Source organism: Rhinopithecus bieti, unplaced genomic scaffold (genome assembly GCF_001698545.2).
Source record: "Rhinopithecus bieti isolate Rb0 unplaced genomic scaffold, ASM169854v2 scaffold_788, whole genome shotgun sequence".
In the NCBI taxonomy this organism is placed as follows: domain Eukaryota; kingdom Metazoa; phylum Chordata; class Mammalia; order Primates; family Cercopithecidae; genus Rhinopithecus; species Rhinopithecus bieti.
The window spans coordinates 827,272-848,968 of record NW_016803416.1 but is presented as its reverse complement, the minus strand read 5'-3'; the positions used below and the strand labels follow the sequence as shown (position 1 = coordinate 848,968).

At 39.1% G+C, this 21,697-nt stretch overlaps 1 protein-coding gene across 2 annotated transcripts in view; it reads right to left on the bottom strand.

Annotated features, from left to right (window-relative positions):
- Positions 1–5,363: 5,363 nt before the first annotated feature.
- The window catches only part of SLC30A8 (solute carrier family 30 member 8), a 52,758-nt gene continuing 36,424 nt past the window's right edge, over positions 5,364–21,697 (bottom strand). For both annotated transcript variants that reach the window (XM_017882681.1, XM_017882690.1), the window contains 5 exons: positions 21,533–21,686; positions 17,548–17,698; positions 15,877–15,982; positions 8,274–8,408; positions 5,364–6,906 (listed from right to left, as the gene is read on the bottom strand). In XM_017882681.1, the coding sequence (XP_017738170.1) occupies positions 6,761–6,906; positions 8,274–8,408; positions 15,877–15,982; positions 17,548–17,698; positions 21,533–21,686 (692 nt within the window). In that variant the 3' untranslated portion in view covers positions 5,364–6,760. The remainder of the gene's footprint in view (positions 6,907–8,273; positions 8,409–15,876; positions 15,983–17,547; positions 17,699–21,532; positions 21,687–21,697) is intronic.

Below are 21,697 nucleotides of genomic sequence, written 5' to 3'. Positions count from 1 at the left end.
CTTTCATTGCCACACTCAGTTAATAACCTCGCTTCCTACTTCACTTAGAAGAATGAAGCAATCAGAAGAAAATGCCAGACTGCCTCCATTGTACCTAGCCATCGACCAGCAGAATTGCCATTGTACCTAGCCATCGACCAGCAGAATTGCCATTGTACCTAGCCATCGACCAGCAGAATTGTCATTGTACCTAGCCATCGACCAGCAGAATTGTCATTGTACCTAGCCATCGACCAGCAGAATTGTTATTGTAAAAGCTCTGTGTTGTACATACATACCCCCATCTAGAACCAGGTACACGACCTGTGCACTAGATTCCATCATTTCTTGCTTCCTCATGTATACCACTCCAGCAATTCTCTCCTCTCTCTTGTGAGTTGGTGGCAGTTAATACCCATCAGAAACCCATGTGTTTCTCTATATTTCCCAGCTTCCCTTCAGTTAGGTTAGGGCTATGTGATTAATTTTGGCCAATGGCCTCCAAGCAGAAGTGAAAAGCATCCATTTTAAAAGGCACTGTAACAAATTTAAGATGTGGTTTCCCTTCTTTTCTCTCTTCCTTTGCTATCTCAGAGGCTAAAGAATGTTCCAGATGGTGCAATTACAAGATGGATGGGCCTTCATTATTATGAACACCTGTGTAATTGTGTGGCCCTCACAAGATAATGACTTTTGTAACTGCAGCCCAGACTTCTCTCCTGGATGAAAATACTATTTTTGTAACTCTAGCCCACATTCATATAAACAACTGCCTATTTGACATCTTTACGTGCTTGTTTAATAACTCAACTTGCCCAATACCAAATTCCTAATCCTGCCCCATCTTATAGGCATCCTCCCCTCTAATCTTTCTTGGCTCTACTTCTAAGATCTATTCCAGCACTAACAGTCCAAGCCTAACACCAGCATTCACATCATTGCCCAATATTTACCACTGGACAATGCAGAAACTGTCACCTCAGTAATGAGAGAAGGAAAGTAAAGTGAAATACCAAGTTCTGGAATAAACAGGAAAATTTCATCAGGAAATATAAATTACTCCATGATTTGCTTACCCTGAAAAGTATCTTTATGGAATATATTTTTCAAGGGAGAAGCAATGCAGGTGTGTTGACTTCCTAAAGTTGATGCCTACCATATCAGTATTGAGTTTTTTCAGGACCCTTAGGGTTTAGCAATTCAGTAATATTTTAATTCCAAATATTAATAAAACTCTTCCGGACAAATACAAACTTACCTAAAGCAATATTCTACTCCCTGCTGTTGTTTTGACTTGCAGTTGATTGATGAATACATTAATTGAATTAATGAATTAAAAGTCTCAGGGTATAGGATTTGAGAGTTTTTTTTTTTTTCCAAAATCTATATATTGTAATATTTCTACTATTGTGCAAATGTTTATTCTCGGGCAAAAAGAATTCTTTCATTGAAGGATAAGTGGTAAATTCCACAGTGTTTAAGAGCTACCAAGATGAAGGGGAAGAGGAGGCGGAGGAGCAGAAAGAGGAAAAGGAGGAGGAGAAGAAAAGAATAAAATAATTGTGTATTCTCATCAGCTATGTTTGATCACAGTGCTTCCCTCAGAACTTTCTTAACTTTCTTATTAGAACATGAAAAATTATCTAATCTAAGATCCTGCAAGACCATCTCCACAGCTTTATCTTTATAAAGGATTGGAAGTTGAATGGAAAGGGAATCTGCTTCTTGTTTATGAATTCAGAGCTTATTGAGCCAGGGAAATCTACTCTCCTTTCCCCATCCAAGTTGATACAAGGTGCTGAACTTTATGAGTAGGTGGAAACCAGAAAAAAAGGCTTCGTCTTTCTGGGGCATTAATTATTCATAGAAAGTATTGCTGTAAAGAAATGCCAACACAGGGTATTCTTATTTCCCTGACCATGGACTTTTGCCATGTCAGAGGCAATTTTGGAGTGGAGAATAAGGCAATGACAGAAATTCTTGTTCATCAATCTCACATATATGCCCAATAAAATCCCCTATTCATCTCTATAAAAATGGAGGAGGAGTTAGAAACAAACCAGGGCATTGGTTCATTAAATCTCTACTGATTCCCATTTGAAGAACACAATTTAACTTCAAAGGAGACCCTAAATTCGCATCTGATTCTAATTCCATTGTACAGGTTAACTCACCATGGTTTACAATATCTTCAGTACAGCTGGTGCCCTTTCTTCTTCTGCAATATCCCAAAATACTCCTAAACTCAACAGATTCAGCGAAATAATGTTTGATAGTACTGTTGGACTGTGTATAACAACCATAGGGTTTTAATGGCTGTAAATAGGATAATTATGTTTTTGACAAATGGGTATCCCTTTGAAGAAAGGAAATATAGGGCAATTACAATGATACATTGTCTCCAGGACTTGATTGACACTCCTGAAAGGGGTGCAATTCAGCTTAACATCTCTCATCACTTCCTGGCTTTATGGTTGAAGAAGCACAAGTTTGTTTTTCACAACTGTCAAGGGATCCTGCCACATCTGACCACCATCTTCTTCCCCCATTGGGGTTTTATGCCCATAATTTCAAAAGCACTCCTGATTCTAACACATTATCTTCCATCTCTCTAGACAAGTATGTTCCCCAAATGAGTTATTTCTTCCAATAAACGACTGAGAATGAAAAATGTATTCTCATTACAGTCCTCATTGGTGTCATGAAAAACATGTCCTGCCATGATTTTGGTGATAAAAGATGATGACTTAACCCAAACTCTCTCTTTCTTGATTTTATTTTAAACAACACACACAAACATTTTAAAATAGAATTTAAACAGGTGCCCAGTAACAGAATGACAAACGTTAAGTGTGAAATCAGAAAGTTAAAAAACTAAACCGCAGATGGTCACCTTTTTATTTTTTTTAACATCCGCCTGCGCTGGACTGTTAAGTGGCCTCATCACTGTCAAGCCAGGCAGGATTTGTAAAACTTGGGATGTGGGTATTCAAAGATGACATTTGCTTGGTGCCTTTAATGATTTCTGTAATTAGTCATTTAAACAGATTGCCCTGTGATCCAAAACAGGGAATACAGAGAGATGAGCTGAGAAAATCATTTCCTGGAGGCACTTTAGAGCTAATTGTGGAAAATGAGGCTTGTCTCTTTGCAAGACTCTCTGGATCATATTTCACTGGGTGGGGATGGAGCTGGAGAGCAACATTCTCCAGGAATCTATAAAATGTATATGCCTGGGAGGTGTTTTTCTTTTTGACACTATGGTGCTAAAAGACTTTGTCAGGTCACAACATTTAACAGATATTAAGTGATCCAAATTTGCCCCTGGCAATTTAGAAACCAGAGAAGGAAATGCACCTGGTCAGAGAAAGTTGAGGCTACATGACAGAGACAAGCCAAGGACATGGTATTTCACAGGAATAGGGTAAGACTTGGGAGACCTATGACTTTGCCTTCATCGCACTGGACAGTTGTACTTTTTGTTAATAAATGTCCTTGGAGTGACAATTCTGCTCTTTAAAGATAAAAGTGGAAGCTTTCAGAGAGAGTCAGAAAGAGATTTGACTATTTTAATTAATTCATCACTCTCACTAGGTAACAGCCTCTCAGTAAATGCCTTTATCCCAGCAAGCCTCCATTGCTTCCTCAGAGAAACAGCTGTTTAATTCTCACCAATAATTTTGCCACTGTCTTGTGGGAACTGTGTTGATAACTCAAAATTTCTCAAAAGTTTAGATGATTTAAAATTCTGTGCCCACTCATGTTTGTACATAATAAAAAATAACAGTTAACATGTACTGAATGCTAACTACATGCTATGCACAGCTCCAACCTTTTAAAGTGTCCTAATTTATTAAACTCTCACACATTTGAATAGGGAGGTTTTCCTGATCAGGAAATAGAGGATCAGAGCATTTAAGTAACTAGCTCGAGGTCACAGAGCTAATAAAGGGAAGAACTAAGATTCAAACTCAGGCAATCTAGCTTGAGAACTGATGCTTAATGTGTAAACATCCTTTCTTTCATGTCCTTCAACATTCCCATTTCACATCTGTAACCAAACATATGGAAGGCATAAATTTCTTTTATGGGTCCTAACATCACCATAGAGCCCTAGATAGATCTTAAGTGGGTGCTGGATGACGGTAAAGCATATTAAAAATGGAGGGTGGTGGTAAAGTTGACCTGATTTCACCACTCAGAAGAATAGAGTGTTGCTTTGAAAGACATAAAGGAATGTAGATGACAGGTTGATGAGTGCAGCAAACCACCATGGCATGTGTATACCTATGTAACAAACCTACATGTTCTGCACATGTACCCCAGAACTTGAAGTATAATAATACTAAAAAAAGAAAAGACATAGAAGATCATTAACGTCTTGATAGCTGGAGAGGATACAACACCATGAAGTCAAGAATTCAACTACATGATTCCACTTACTTCTGGTGGCCTGGAGTTCTAACCACACTAGGGCAATGGTAATGGGAGTCAGAACTTCAGAATTGATGGGTGGTGGATAAAGCCCCTGAGTAGCATCTGTTTTTCATCTCAAAATCCTTAAAATCTCTGTTGTAGATTGCCTTGCGTTTTGCCACATAAACATCTACTGTTCAGAGTTTTCAGTCTAGCTCACTAAAAAAGCAGAATTTCAGGGAAACAGCAGAAGCACCCTGCGGCCATGGGACAGTTCCTTTGGTTGACACACAAATCTCCCTCCCTAATGATTACCTGACATTCAGTGAATTTCTGACATAAAATCAAATCTAAACATGGTTTTCAAAAGGAAGCGGAAGCAAAGAATTATACTAAAACTTGTGTGTTTGCCAAGTCACCTAGTCTTTAGGGTGTCCTATGCAAAATATGGAAAAGCAAAACCATTCAGTGGTCCTTGAGACAGGAAAAGTGATTTGGCATAAACCATTCTTTCCATTTTGAGACTCTGATGTGGCAGGAGACATTGGGAACCTGAGGGGCTCTAATCCTGGTTGCCTAAACATGCTCATTGAGGTGGGGGATGAGTATATTTGTCTCAACTGAGCAGGGAAAGCTCAGCAGAATGCTAAGTAGCTATTTCAGTGGTGCTGATTGATTTGCAGAGATGGCACAGATGTGACCTTCTCAGTCTAAGTCAATGTTTTCTTGGTCCTCAAATTTCAGAAAAAAATACAAATATAAATGATAAATAATGACAAGGCCCAGATATAGTCTCAGAGTCATTGCCTCAACAATTATTAATGCCTGCTAGGTTTCTAGTACCCTGCTAGAGACTGACAACAGCATAAAAATCATCTAAGACCTATCTCCTGTTCTCTACAATATTCATAACCATAAAGTTGCAAAAAGTATGTAGTTTTAAAATCACAGCGTGGAGAGTTTTCTTTGCATCACGTATTTTGCTTTTTCAACTAAAAGCTAACAGACAAACATAAGTGTGCCTTGCGCCTCGTCTTCCTTTTGTCTAGAATGCCTTCTCTTCTTCATCTGCCTGGAGAACCTCCGTATGTAATTCAAAGTCCAACAGGGTTGTCACCTCAGTGACATAAAACCTCACTGGCCGTGCCCATCCAGCAATATCTATTGCTTTCCTTTTATAGCCCACTATATCATTGCAATTCAAGATATTACTGGAGCTGCCTGTGTATGTGTCTAGGTGTCCCGCTCAATGACCTCCTGTGGTTGACAATCTTCTAGACTACGGCTCATCTTTAGAAGCATCTCTGGGTAACTTTTAAAAGTGCAGAAGTCCAGGTTCCAAACCAAACCCATCGACATCGGATTTCCAGAATATTGGCCTGCACATCTTTAGTTTACTCTCCACAGATAGTGTTGAGTTGCTACCATGACATAGAAGCACTTGCTGCATCTGATTCCTCTTTATAGTTCCAATGCTAAGCCCAATGTCTAGTACAAAGCAGTGCTCAGATCATGCTCGTGGACTGAATGAATCGGTTGCATCTGCTTTATTCCTTCTTGCAGGTAAATATCTAAATTATCTGTAGCAACAACTTGGTGGGGTCAACTCGAATGTTTTTGTCGGCTGTTCTTGAAGACTGCTGGGTCTCTACAACCACATTCTTTGGCTGGTGCCAGTGTTTAAGCACTCTGGTAGGTGAAAATATTTTCTTTTGAACAGTGATTACATAAAGTTTTGAAATAAACAAGTTAGAATTTAGAAATAGGGATTTATTGCCAAAATGTGACAAGTAAATAAAAATTAGTTGTAAGTACCTCTCTGTATATTCATATATATTTCCAATTCAGAGTAGAAAAAAAAAATCACATTATAGCTTGGTGAGAGAACCAAGTTCTAATGGGGTGTAAGCATACAGTCATTTTATTCCTGACTTGGCTCTCCTTATTTTTTGTTTCTCATGTTTTGGGAAAATTTTGTGACTATTTGTGCCTTCCACTGATTTCTAGTAAGACTTTCCTGAGTTCAAATTTACCTACGTGTCCTCAAGATGCATTATTGGGAGGGAGATGAATTTTGTATTGCCGATAGTTATAAACAGCTGTTATTTCGCCTCCACTCAGGAATAATCTATATACACATTCCTGTAATTGAACACAGCTACTGATCAGTATATAATCCAATTGATTGATGGATCTCAGTGCCTCTTCCTTCATGGTGAATGGAGCTAGCTAACTAGATAAAATGTGCATTGCACCATGACATGAATTGCTTCCTTTGGTTCCTTATTTTCTATGATGCAGAAACTACACAGCAGCATGTTTGAAGGTGGCCTGTCAAATTTGGGAGGCTGACAGTGTGACTGAGCTAGTTACGGGGGTCTTCACAGAAAAGGCAGTCTGGATCCTGGTCCACTGGAGATTCCATCTGAATGGTGAGTGAGTACACCGTAAAGCTTTTGCTGAGGGCTCTAGCAATTTCTCTCCGAACCACTTGGCTGTCCCGGCTGGCTGCTGTTGATAAAGAACCACAGGGAGATTAGCGCTGATTGCACACGCATGGGTGACTGCTGTGACTCCAACTTCAAGTACTTTGTCTTTGACCTCCTGGGGCAGGGCAGAGGCAGGGCACTCAGAGGAAGCCATGTTGGCTCTGATAATCAGCTACACTCACACAGACAAGGCAGGGGAAACTCTAGTGCAGGAAAGTGCCCTGTCGCTATGGGAACTCTCTGTCCACTGTTATCTCTGGAGTCTGGCATTCCTAGGAGCTTAGTATGGAAGGGGAGACAAGCCCTGGAAAAAGCCAAGACAGAACTATTATTTCTCATACAGCCCTGCTCACCAGCTCCCAGGGATCTCTGGGTTGCAGGCCTTGTATGTAATCAGAATTTATATCAAGGATAGTGACAGGAACCAAGAAGCGTTTAGAGCTCCCCACAGACCTTTCTTAGAGCAGCAACCCTCACTGCCGTATTTTTTCCTGTCCCAAATGCTATCAGCAGGCTGTAAAGTCCCCTCCATAGCAACCTGAGTGTTTACTAGATTCTTCCATTTGCAGTGAAATATTGGCATAGTGAATGCTGTAAATTCCCTGAAGTCAGACCTGAGCCCCGTCGAGAAGATGAGGATGTCTGAGAAAGCACAGTTTTCAAATGACTGTCACTAGTGTTCCTGTCCACTGCCCCTAAGTAACTTCTTGAGTCATTTTTTAGCAGCCTAATGTATCATCCTTGGCCTGAGCTTTCTCTTGAGGCAGTAAATGCTCTCTCACTACCTAGTCTCCCAGCTCTAGGACATATCAGAGACAAAATTAACTTCTTGAAAAGGTAATTTTTAGTATAAACCTAGTATTATAAGAATTTTCTCACATGGCTACAGAATTTCTAACCACACAGTATGGGGCCTGCAGTAATTCCTATTAGCACATCCATTCGTTTGTTAGAAAGTGAAGAGTAGGGCCTGTGTCTCTTTCATCTTCCTATTTTCAGTGCTAGGAAAAACATCATATATAGAGGAGATACTCAATTAAGATTAAGTTGTTAATTCATTCCTATTATTTGACTGATAGGACACCAAGCCAAACAGAAGAAGTTGAATTGTCAGAGTCCAAGGCCTTGAAATTGGGGTTGCATCTTAGCCCTTTGCTCTGTCTGTCCTCGGCCTTCTGTAGTCAGCCCCAACGATGTCATGGGTATCACTGTTGCTATGACAACATCAATAAGTGGGCTGGTTTCAAAGGCCCTTGGTAATAGAAAACACTTTATAGTGTTTTGACAAGCAACAGACAATAAGGGCAGCTCTACAAAAAGGAGGGAAATTACTGACTTTACAGGACAAGGACTGAATTTTTTTCCAGGGTGTTTACAAAACTCACTGACCTGTAGCAACATGAGCTGAGAGAATTACTTGATTCATTGTAAGAGACCAGATGTGCAGGCTGTGCACAGACACCACCCCGTCGACTGCTAAAATAAGCTCTTTCACACCATTGTAATTCAGGCTCTTTGGCACACCTGACAAAAGGTAAGAGATGGAGGCTGTAGTTATTCAACTAAATACAGTTCATGGAATTACCTAAACAAGCTGCAAAGTCTTCACCCAAATTTCAATGTGCTTATCCCTTTGCTGGTTTCTTACTTCAAATGTTTACAAAGGAGATTTACCTGACTACTTCAAGGTTTACCATCAACCAAAAGTTCCCACTCAGAATACTTGCAGAATTTACTGTGCAATAACCAACAATGGTAATTATCCTTAGTTTTTATGGTATACTATAACTGTGCCTTTTCCAACTATCTTTATATACACTCTGGAAAGTAACATGAATAACATGAAATTTGGTATCAAATAATCATGGGTTAGCATGCTGATGACAACTATTGTGAATTTACCCAAATCCCAGAACTTCTCTGATCCTCAGCACATTTGTAGTAAAATACGGTTGATAAGAACAACACACAGATCACAGAACTCTTTGAGGAGCAATTCAGAAAATATCTAAACATTATGAACGGCAATGTTGTACAAAGATTAGTTACCCAACAGGTCATTTAGTGAACTGTGCTAATAGAAGATCCTAACATTGTATAATACCATCTTATTTCTTTTGTAAGTTTTCCATTATTTTAGCTATGTTGGAGGATGCTGTATAAGAGATGTCTAAGTACAGCCCTTTTTTAGCCTCTACTTCAGTTATGTACAAGCAACACAAACACCTGGGGTGTTTATTAAAAATAAATGTACCACGACTCCATTCCAGACCTAAAAGGAAATTTCTATGGATGAAGCTCCAAAATCTAGCGTCTTTCGGAGTGGTTTTCAACCTTGGATGCACATTAGTATTACCAGAGGAGATTTTAGAAATCCTGATGACTAAGTTATAATCCAAGACCAATTAAATCAGAATCTCTCTGGATAAGGCCCAACATCAATGCTCATTTGGTGATTCTATCAGGCAGCCGAGATTGAACCACTGCACTAACATTCATGAGCCACTGAGCAGCTCTGCTTTGCAGTGGTTCTCTAGCCTGACTACATGTTTTTAAAAATACCAAAGCCAGCCCCAACCCCAGACAATTAAATCAGAATCTCTGGGTGATAATAGTTTGCATATTTGTCCTTGCCAGTGTCTCATGTTAAGTTGTAATCCCCAATGCTGGAGATGGGGCCTGGTGGGAGGTGTTTGCGTCATGGTGCCAGATCCCTCATGGCTTGGTGCTGTCTTTGGGATGACGAGTGAATTCTTGCAAGATTTGGTCATTTAAAAGTGTGTGGCACCTCCCTGCCCTTGCCCCATTCTCATCATGTGACGTGCCTGCTCCCCCTTTGCCTTTTGCCACTATTGGAAGCTTCTCGAGGCCTCCCCAGAAGCAAATGCCACCATGCTTCTTGTATAGCCTACAGAACCATGAGCCAATTAAACTTATTTTCTTTAGAAATTATCCAGTGTCAGGTATTTATTTACAGCAATGTGAGAACAGCCTAATACACTGGGTATGGGAAGCCTGGGCATAAGTATTTTTTAAAAGCTTCCCAGAGGATGATAATGAGCAACTAGAGCTGAGAACCATCTACTTAAAGAAATAGGGAACGCTTAACCCTCCTTTTGAAAAATTTAACCCATTTATGCCTGAGGTTGCAATTTTTTGAATTTTTGTAATCAGACCTTGGCAATGACCTTAAGCAGTAGGATATAAATAACTCCCACATGCTTAGCATTCCACTAATGGAACACTAGGCATAAATAGGCTAAGAACCTTGTTTATGGGGGATTTCTTCCTTGAAGTTAACTCAAAATTCTCTACAGCATAAGCGGAGTGTTTGATCCTACCTAATATTGTTTGGGGAAGTAACAAAGAGCTGGTCATTATGCTGTTTTACTCTATGAGTGGCAAGAGACCTAGGCTCCTAGAAGCAGATGAAAGGAGTTCTTGTCTCAAATTAGCCATGCAATGTGAATAAAGTCATGGGTAAAACTGTTTTAATAATAATAACAAACTTTTATTGAGGGCCCACTATGTGTAAAGTTTGTGCAAAGTACTTCATTTATAGCAATTATCTCATTTAATAGTCCTAAAAACTTTAGAAGCTAGTTATTAAGGTTACAATTCTTATTTAACTAGAGGAGAGGAAATTGGGGTCAGTTAGATTAAGGAACATTGCTAAGGCCACAAAGAGAAGTGGCAGAATCAGGGATATCAGATCCCAACGTCTGTGCTCTGAGTACAAAGTGTTATGCAAATACTACAGTCTAGGAATTGCAATCGAAACATTGTCTGTTATGCCTAATGTGTGTCATCTCTTTGGGGAATTATCATTTGAAGACCTGCTATCATTCATCTAGGCCCTTTGAAATTAAGTCATGATCCCACTACCCTTTTTTCACTTGTCTCCTTCATCTCATTACTATTATAGAGAACACAGGTCCACCATGACTTATTTTATTATAAGAAATAGTGTTGCCAGGCAAGAGGCATGGCCCTACTGGCCTCAATGCTCTATCACATCCTAGAACTTTCTTTTGCTTGGGGGGAAGTCTGAAAAAAATATTAATGCATCCAGAAAAATATCTAAATTAGTGTTTAATAAATAACTTCCCAGACTTATAAATGTATTTTAAAAACCACTGAACACCATTCATAGTTAAATAATTGCATTTGAAATCAATAAGATACAATATTTCACCTATCAGAGTAGAAAAGAATGAACAGTTTGATAATACTCAGTGGTTGTGATGATGTGAGGAAAGGGACATTTTCATATGCTGTTGGGGGGAAGGAAATTGATACTATATCTTTGGTAGAAATGGTAGTATCTATCAAATTCTGAAATGCATGTGATATAGTTTGGCTGTGTCCCCACGCAAATCTCACCCAAATCTCACCTTTAATTGTAATAATCCTCTCATGTCAAGGGTGGGGCCAGGTAAAGATAATTGAATCATGAGGGCAGTTCCCCCATACTGTTCTCCTGGTAGTGAATAAGTCTCATAGATCTAATGGTTTTACAAATGGGAGTTCTTCTGCAAAAGCTTTCTTGCCTGCTGCCATGTAAGGTGTGATTGTGCTCCTCTTTTGCCTTCTGCCATGATTGTGAAGCCTCCCCAGCCATGTGAAACTGTGAGTCCATTAAACCTCTTGTTCTTTATAATTACCCAGTCTCAGGTATGTCTTTATGAGCAGTGCAAAAACAAAGTAATACAGCATGTAAGTTTTGAAACAGCAATATCACTTCTAGGAATTATTCCACAGATATTCAAGTGCTAAAAAAATATATATCCAAGGATGATAATTACATCATTGTTTATAATGTCCATCACAAGCAAGTCCTTCCATGCTGTGGAGTAATTACAGCTGTGAAGGATGGGGTATATCTATGTATGTGCTAATATAAAAGATCTCCAAGTGAAAAATGTCAGGTGCAGAGAAAAATGTGAATCAATATGTAATCCCATTTTTATAAAAAAAAAGGCACACACATACATCACATACACATATACATATACATGTGTGTGTATATATATATATATGCAAATGCACAAATATCTTTGGAAAGATAAATGTCAACTTATTAATAGGTATTATCCCTGAAGAATAGGACTAAGAAGTCAAAGATGGAACTATAAGGAGACTTTTAAAATTATTGCATACTTTTCTGTATTATTTTTAAATTTTACTAAGTACTATACTAACATAATTTGAAAACCTGAGTTAAAAAGTAAGTGTCTTCCAGAAAGGAGTTATCTGCCAGTTTCTATAATTAGCTGACGTAGACCAGTCTCTGCACTTTTCCTGAAGTAAAATAAGGAAGATAATCACCAAGGAAGAGCTATAGTGAGACACACAAAAAAAGTGGAATATAACTCATTTCAAATTGTACACCAACTTGTCTTTTATCTTTCTTTAAGTCAATAACTTCCATAATAGCAACAACAGCTGCGGCTCAGCACTTGGTGCTCAGGAAAGAAAATGGATGCTTCTGTGGCTTGACAAACCAAATATTAGAGCCAGAAAATTCACTGTTACTCTGTGACATTTGACTCCATTATCCATTTCACTGTTGTCAACACTATCATCTTTCAACAATTGTAGTGACCACCAAGAACAAACCTTTAAATGTATACTTAGCAGTGAACGCTAATGAAATGTGAGCTGTCACTAAAGGCAATTGCACTCTGAGACCAGATCTACCTTATGTCAAAATGTGCTGGACAAAAAAAAAAAAAAAAAAATCAGCTACTGTCCAATCATCCAGATATTTGATATGATGCAAACTTATAGCTCTGGCTGAATTTTACAGGTGCCATTCCCAGGGCCAGCATGTGGGAATCCCTTCAGTGGTACGAAAAGATTAGTCCAGTGGTTCCTGAAATGTTGTCCTGGGACCAGCAGCACCAGCATCTTGTTAGAAATTCAAATTCTTGCCCCTCCAACTCCCCAATAAGATATACTGACTCAAGAATTGTGGGAGTGGGTTCAGATATCTGTGTTTTAATAAACCCTCCAGGTGATTCTCATGCCACTAAAGTTTGAGAACTGCTGGGTTAGTCTAATAAGGGTTTTAGGCAAGTCCTTCATAATACCTATTTTCCTGGAATGTGGGATAGAAAATAGTATCATTTGTTAATTACAAATGGTCAATGTAGCAATGATAAATCACCTTCTAAATATAATTGAGTACCTTGGGTCTCCAATAAACCTTATTTTTAAATTTTAAGCAGTTTTAAGTTGACGTAATGATTGTACATATGTATAGGACACACAGTGCTATTGCCATACAGATAATGCATAGTGATCAGATGACGGTGATTAGCAAATTCATCATGTCATACATTTATTATTTCATTGTGTTGGGAGCATTCAGTATCTTCCTTCTAGCTATTTGAAACTATATATTATTGTTAACTATATTCTTGTCATTCTATAGTGCTATAGAACATAGAGCTTATTCCTCCTATCTCATTGTAATTTTGCATCCTTTAACAACTCTGTCCCTATCCTACTCTTCCCCTTCCCTGCCTCTGTTATTTGTTCTACTTTTTACTTCTATGAGAACATTTTTTTTTAGCTTCCACATATGAGCCAAAACATGTGATGTTTAACTTTCATTTCCTGGCTTATTTTACTTAGCATAATGTCCTCCAGTTCCATCCATTTTTCTGCAAATAACAGGATTTCATTCTTTTTCATCACTGAATAGTATTCCATTGTGTATATACACTGCATTTTCTTGATCCATTCATCTATTGTTGGACTCCTAGGTTGTACTACCACTTTCCCTTTGATGCTCCAGTCAAATCTCCTCCGGTTATTTGTTGCCTTGGCCCTTCCTTGTTGGGGGGACTAGCCCCAGCATCTCTAGTCAGCCATCTTGCTGATGTCACTCTCTGACATACTTTAATATTCTAAGATAATGTCAACGGGAGTCAGTAGTTCTCCCATTCCAAGTACCACTGAATAGTTCTTCTGGTGATGAAGATGGATTTATTCTGATCAAGACTCTCTTATCTGGCCTTTCTGAGGCCATCAGCATCTATGGCTGACTAGTGCTATCGCCACAGTCTATAACCAAGAATTGGGAATTTCTCCCTGTGCAGATAAATATACAGGACAGTGTTTATTTCCACAGTGTAGCTTCATATTTCCTATATTCCAGTCAACACAAAAATGCTAGCTGATAGTTTATATTTACCGAGCTTCCACTGTGTTCTAGCGTAATGCCATTTATTTCATCTAATGGTCTCAGCAACACTGTATTGTGGATGTGATACTCCCATTTTTGAGTGGCGAAACTGAAGTTCAGAGGAGGTCACCTGAGGTCTCACAGCTAGAAACTTGCATGACTAGCATTTGAACGGAGGTGGGTCTGATACAAAGACCTTGCTTTTTCAACTGTATGATGTGTCTCTCTGAGCTAACTCTGCCAGTAAAGATGTAGCCTAGAAAGGGCAGAAACCAGTAGTTCTTCAACCATTTTATGCCAAATGAAAAAAAAATCACCAAATTGCAGAATGGGGGAAAGGAGGAAAGGAGGCAGGCAGTAAGCTTTAGGTATAAGGATGGATTTCTTTGCAGTGAGGGTTATTTATGTGATCTGTTCCTGGATAGTTGGAAGACTCAAAGAGCCACACAGAAATTTCACAGGCCCGGGAGAGTAGTCAAGGATAATGATAATGGGGCTGTAAGTGATGAGGTTAATAATGTAAGATCCTACTCGGGCCTAATAGCAGGCCTCAGCAAAGCCTCTGGGACCACTGGCCCCTGCTCCCAGCCATGTTAAGATCTCTAATAAAAGACCCACACCTCTTCTTTGTAGCAGTTTCCACTATTGCATTTCGGTGTAATTTTTTGAATAATCTCTTTCTCCCCTTATTAAAGTATTATCCCCATGAGGACAAAGCTTTTATTTATTTATTTACTTTTTTTTTTTATTTTGTTGAGGTAGGGTCTTACTCTGTCACCCAGACTGGAGTACAGTGGCGCCATCTCGGCTCACTGCAGCCTCTGCCTCCCAACCTCAAGTGATCCTCCCATCTCAGGCTCCTGAGTAGCTGGGACTACAGGCTTGCACCACAATGCCCAGGTAATTTTTTGTATTTTTTGTAGAGACGAGGTTTTCCCATATTGCCCAGGTTGGTCTCAAACTCCCGGATTCAAGCAATCCTTCCACCTCAGCCTCCCAAACTGTAATTCCTGGAATTATAGGCATGAGCCACTGTGCCCAGCCCATATTTCATTTCACTATACTTTATTTTGAGGGATGGGGTCTCACTATGCTGCCCAGGCTGTAGGGCAGTGACTATTCACAGGCACAATCCCACTACTGATCAGCACAAGAGCTTTGACCCACTCTGTTTCTGATCTGTACCAGTTCACCCTTCCTCAGGCAACCTAGTGGTACCCTGTTCCCAGGAGGCCATATTGATGTTGAACTTAGTGCAGACACCTGAACCTCAGAGCACACTACAGCCCAGAACTTCATAAGAGCGCTGTGTTCTGCTCTGCTCATCTCTGTAACTCTAGTTCTGAGCACATTACCTCGCACAGAGTTGGGGCTCAATAAACACTTGCCAAACAAATAAAGGGTCACCCTTGTTTTCTTCTACTCTGAGATACAATTTGAAAAAAAATGTTTAGCTCTAATGCAGCCTAGGAGGTAAATTTATGTAGTTTTTTCTTAGGTCTTTTCCAGGTATATTTAGGGAATAATTTATATTTTTGCAGTATCTCCTCATGGTGTTTATACTTACTGTTTTTACACTGTAAGATATTACATAACAGTTGCTAGAGCAGGAATAGAAGCCAGTTCTTTTACTTGTTCCCATATGAAAAAAATCAAATGGTCATTTTCACAAAATTCCTTATCACTTTAAATTTTCCCATAATTCAAATTAACAGTGAGCGTGCCTTGCAGTCTTTCTCTTTTGTGATTCTAGGGAAGAGAAAACACTGACCCTGGGAGTAATAATAAAATCACTCCTACCTTCCATGAGTAAGATGGAGAAGTCCTTTAAGATAGTGATGGTGCTGGCCAAAACCAGGATGGAAAAGATGAATGTGCAGATTGGGTCGGCTAGTTTATACTCTGGCTAGAAAAAAACAAGGATTTTGGTTAACTGAATTCATACCTCTCTTCCAGAAAGTCTGATTAATAAAATAAGTAAACCTCCCTGTGTCTTTCCTTGTCACTCATTCACCCTTTTGACATGAGTCATCCAACTCAGAGGCAAGACTTTGTTTTTGAAGACTCAATCCTTCCTTTTAGCTTTAAACTACCAGCAAATAAAGAAGTGAGACTACAAGACATGCTCTCCCCATAATTTAAGAACTAAAAGGAAGAATATTCTTAAGTTTGCTCTCAAGAGCCCTGATTTAACTTCTTGAAGATTAATAAAAGTACAGAGTATGTGATGAAAGTATGCACAGATATGCCCACAAGATCCAATGACATTTTGGCCTTAATTATAATGAGTAGAAGAAAGGATATTACTTGCTCAGAAATTGCATATGGCCAACATACAGCTGGACTATACCCTTGGTTGACTGGAGTGAGTTTATTTCTTTGCCTCTCAAGTATTGCACATACTCAAGGCTGGCATCTTTGATGCAGTCTTAAGGGTGTGAACCAAAGTGTCATCCTTGCTCAGTCTCCTCACTGGAACCCTTAGCCTCAGGGTGAAATGTCTGCTTTTCTACCCTTGATGAAGTTCTTTGCCACAGAAAAGACTGTGCCCCACTCTCTTTAAGAAATTCAGCATCAACTCAACTTCTGTAAGTGGACCCTCAAACTCCACGTACCCTTATAATTTTGAACCAGTTTTGCCTTAGACTTAAAGCTTTCAGTGATCATTTTGCTCAACTGAATTCAGATATTTTTGTAATTTTTATTTACATGTTTTCCCTTTTTCAGGAAAAGCTGTGAGTCTCTGCAAATTAGACAATTGTGATGCAAACAGACAGAGCTAAATGTTCTTCTCCATTCTGTGCCTGCTAACCCATCTCTCTTATCAGTATTACCAGGTAGAGATCTGTAGTGGATATTTATTTATTTAGGGTCAGAGGCTTACCGGGGAGTCTTTCCCACTTTTCATTAGCACTTTGGCTTTTGGGGGAGAAGCTACTTCTCTCCCATTGTGGGCAATACTGGTGCAACAATAAATCAGGTACTCTAACCTCCCTTCAGCCAAGCAGCAGACACAAGACACAACCTAGGTCAACTGGACTCTCGTTCACAGAAATATCATTCTTCGGAAGTGACAAAAACAGAAAAAAAAACTTGCTGAGACACATTTATTTCAGTGTGGTGTCTCGGACAGAAGTTGGATCGTTTCCAAAATCTAGATATCAAAAGTTGCCCTTATTTCTACTTTGACGTCTGTCTAGGAGCACACACAGTAAATTTCAGCCAATAAATATACTTTTTGCTAAAGTGAGCCAGAGATGTTCCCTATTGCTTATAATCCAAGAACCTGAAGGTATTCACAGTTTTGTTGCTGTTCATCTTAACACCATGGTTGAGGGTTTGCTTGCTTTAGCTTTGCAAAGTAGTTTGTATAGGTAAACAGAGGATGCCCATTCTCTTTAAGTTAATGTTAGAACTTCTGTACTACCTAATCTACGTAAGTACTATGATGGTGGGTAAACTCAAACTCACCTTAAAGTAGATAATAAGTGCACTAATTAGCACACTGATACTCTGAAATAGATCTCCAAGAGCATGCACAAAAGCAGCTCTGACGCTGGCATTGGCTTGCACTTCCTTGTGATTGTGGCCAAGGCGTCTCTGGTGCAAAACCACAGTTAGTCTGAAAGAGAGAACAATGTTCTTAGCACACATGAGATCAGTTTTCAAAATGTAGGCAGCATAATGGAGGAGCTGACAATAACATGCATTATCCAAAATGATGGATAGTTGAAGTATGTATGCTTTAAAAAGAACTATCTTTGACTAATGTTTAAATACACTTGTCATAAAATTTTAATACTTTTATACAAAAACAAGCCACAAAGACACACCCAGTTTACTCATTCATCCACCTAATGTTTCTCTGTTTCACATTGAAACTGGAAAGCATCACTTCTTAGATGAAAATCAAGCATTTGACAATGAAGGGAGAAAATCTCCTTTATTGAAGGTTGACTGTCAGGCACTGAGCTGACTTAAAATCAAGCCTCATTGGGAGCTTAATTAAAAGTACTGGTTTCACATGCAAAAAACACAGGAAGGGATAAATAAGGGAAAAATAAAATAAGTAGTGAATTTTATTGAGGTTTTATTTTACCTTTTAGTTAATTTTGTGCATTTTCAAAAGAATTTGAAATTTGATTTTTTAATGTCCAATGATGAGAATATTGTGCTCATGTATATAAAGCTCTTAATCCAGGAGTAGAAATATATTAATGTATTAAAAATGATCTGGTATGTGTACATATGTATATATATATATACACAATATACTGCAAAGCTGAGCATCTCTTGTCTCAAAGTGATCAATAGCAAATACTACAAACTATGTACATAATTCTGTTTATCTATACCTTTAAGAGGTATTAGACTAAAGGTAAAATCAGAACATTTTCATTGACAGCTCAGTGTTTTGCCTTTCTGAACCTTTTCTAAACATTTTGGAACAAATATTTAAAAACAGCAACATATTGTTCAACGTCATGTATCCCATTCTATTTTCAGGTAAAGTGTCTGTTAAATCTCAGGTCATCACCACAAAGTGGAATGACGACTAGGCATCAAGATCTGATCACCACAGAATGTACAGTTTTCAGATGTTCAGTGTTTGGGTAGAAATTCACTCTCAACTAGGAGTTACCATTTAAGGTCCCTTAGACAGCCTGATATGGCTGACAGATCATAGACCCTCATCTGATCTGCCACGTGTGTTCATCACATTGTCATTCATTCTTTTACTCATCTTATTGACAAAAAGAGACAGGAAAAAAACGTATGTAGTCACTCATATGCAGACACTTGTAAAATCTTGGGCCATAAAGGTGAGTGAAAACAGATGTGGTCATTCCCCAGTGTAGCTTTAAATGTGCTGGAGAAGGTAAAGTTTAAGCACCCTCCTCCCCTCCACACACACAAGTGGAAAATTCTAATTACAATAAGTCCACCAAGAACTGGTACTATGGGTAATACAACAGAGGAGTCTGATTTAGTTAGAAAGACGTAACAGCTGAGTTGAACTCAAAAGCTTAAGCTAGAGTTAAATATGCTGAGGGAGGGAAACGTTTCAGGCAGTGAAAACTTAGCAGGCAATAGCCTTCAGGCTCTATTTATAACCTTCATCCTAGCATCTCTTCACAACTTCTATTGGAACTTTCTGTCCTGATTTTGAGTCCCCAAGGAATAGATTTATTCCTGAATCGCGGTTCTAATATCTTTATATTCAAACAATACAGCATCTAGCAGCATTTGAAACCTGTAATCCCAGTTTTTGGAGAAAATATTATAGTCACTCAGCATTCTTATCCATAAATAACTATCTACTCGCACAATGAAGGCAGAGATTTCCAACTGCCTTGACTTTCTGAGTGTAAAAAGCACCTGCAATGTTAAGGTCAATGTTCAAAAGCAGTTACAAGAAAAAGAAAATTTGGATGATATCTGTTTAGAAAATCAAACCTGATCATTGAGGCCCCAGATTGATGTGACAGTTGGGTAGGTTTGTAGCCTTCATCTTTGTGTAGCATCAAGACAGCCTACATGACATATGACTCTCAGGAAGTTCATACTTGTATTCTTCCTTCCGCCTCAAGACCATATTGTTCTCATTATGCAAAGCAGACATTATTGACCCGTAGTCAGCAATATGTGTGCTCTGGCATATTTGTCTCCTAGAGGTGACAGATTTACATTGATCTACTCACACTTTTTCTCCCAGTGCCAATGTGAAACACATTTTCAAGTTAACTGGCTGAAGATGGGGATCTAGTCACTGACAGCAGATCAAACACCATTCTTCTAATTATTTAGCTCAGAGATTTTGAGCAATGGCTCACAAACTGTGAGCTGGGTAAGTGAGATGTCAAGGGGCAAGGCTATTAGAATGACCTGAGGACCTTTTTCAAAGTGTACGTGCTCAGCTATTCTTGAATTCCAGAGATGCCATTGTGCCCCCTCTTAAAATCCACTGTTTAAAACTTCATTTTTCGATCACTGTCTTCTCTACCTTCATGTGAAAATCTACCTCAGAGCATATATCAAGTTGCATTGCAAGATAGATAGGCAGATGATAAATAGGCTGAGTTTCCTATTGCTTCTGTAACAAATTACCATGATGTTTTAGCAGCTTAAAACAACACAAACTTATAGTTCTGGAGGTCAGAAGTCTAAAGTGGGTCTCTAGGACTGCATCTTTTCTAGAGGTTCTAGAAGGGAATTCATGTTCTTGTCTTTTCCAGCTTCTAGAGGTCACCTGGCTCCAGTCTGTCTTCTCCATTTTCAACATCAGAAATACAGCATCTTCTCTCCTCTCTGATCTCCTGTCTTCTTCTTATAAGGATGCTTGTCATTATGTGGGCCCACCTGGATAATCCAGGATAATCCCCTATCTTAATATCCTTCATCACATTTGCACAGTTCCTTTTGCCATATGATTTAACATATTCAGAAGTTCCAGGGGTTAGGATGTTTAAATCTTTTTAGGGGAGTGGGTCATTATTCTGTCCACCAACATGATAGCTAGCTAGATCACTAGACAGAGAGATGGATGGATGGAGTTTTAAGTAGAGTTGCCCAGAATTAGATCCTCAAATGGGAAGGAGAAATTTAACTCAAAAAGATCAAAGTCCTAGCCTCAAAACCCCATTGCCTGAGCAATCCAGTAGTTCATTTTAGGAAAGGCAGACTCATTTGTCAAGGGACATATGCTCATCTCCTGTAAAATGATTTAAAACTGCCTAGATAAAGAATGGACCAGCAGGTTGAAACCAAAGGGAGAATTTAACTAACATAGCACAAGGAAGAATTTTCATGCAGTCACAATGCTGCAAAGATAATAGAGGCTGTTTTTGAGAGAAATAAATTTCCTTTTATGAGTTCTATTAAAATATATGAAACTAATGACCATTTTATGGAAATGCTGCAAAAGAGAATGCAAAAGTAAAACGGGGACTGAAGTAAATACATTTTAGAGTCCCTTCCAACGCAGCCCACTGGGAGGCCATCATCTGCTCAACTCACAGAAATGGAACAGTAGTAAGTCACACCCCATGTGGAACCATCAACATGCCTGAGAGCAGAATGTAAAGGAGCTCAATTCTGGGCCTGTGAATCTGGATTAAAATCCTGGCTCTGTACTAAACCTCACTGGGCTTCAGTTTCCTGATCTATAACATAGGGGTGTTGTGAACATTAAAGTTGGTAATGTATATCCAAACATCCTCACCCTGCCTTCGGCACACCAGAAGCTTTCAAAACATGATAGCTAGCAGAAGCCAGTATTAAAAAACACTTTAGCTTAAACAAAAGCAGTCAACCTTGTTTTCACTCTTAGAGCCATTCAAACACTCTGTCTGGCCTCTACCATCTTCACAAGTACTGAGTTTTTAAAAAGTCTTTGTCCAGGTAGAGTTACAGGAGAGCCTCATGGGCACTGTGCGGGGACCAGGGGATGACTTACACAATGTTGGCTGCCACTGCGCAGCTGGAAACGATGATCATCACAGTCGCCTGGATCTGGTAATCGGGATACAGCAGGCGCTCACACGCCAGGTACACCAGCACGCCAGTCACCACCCAGATGCACAGGATGGAGAGCAGGGCACCAAGGATCTCTAGGAATTCA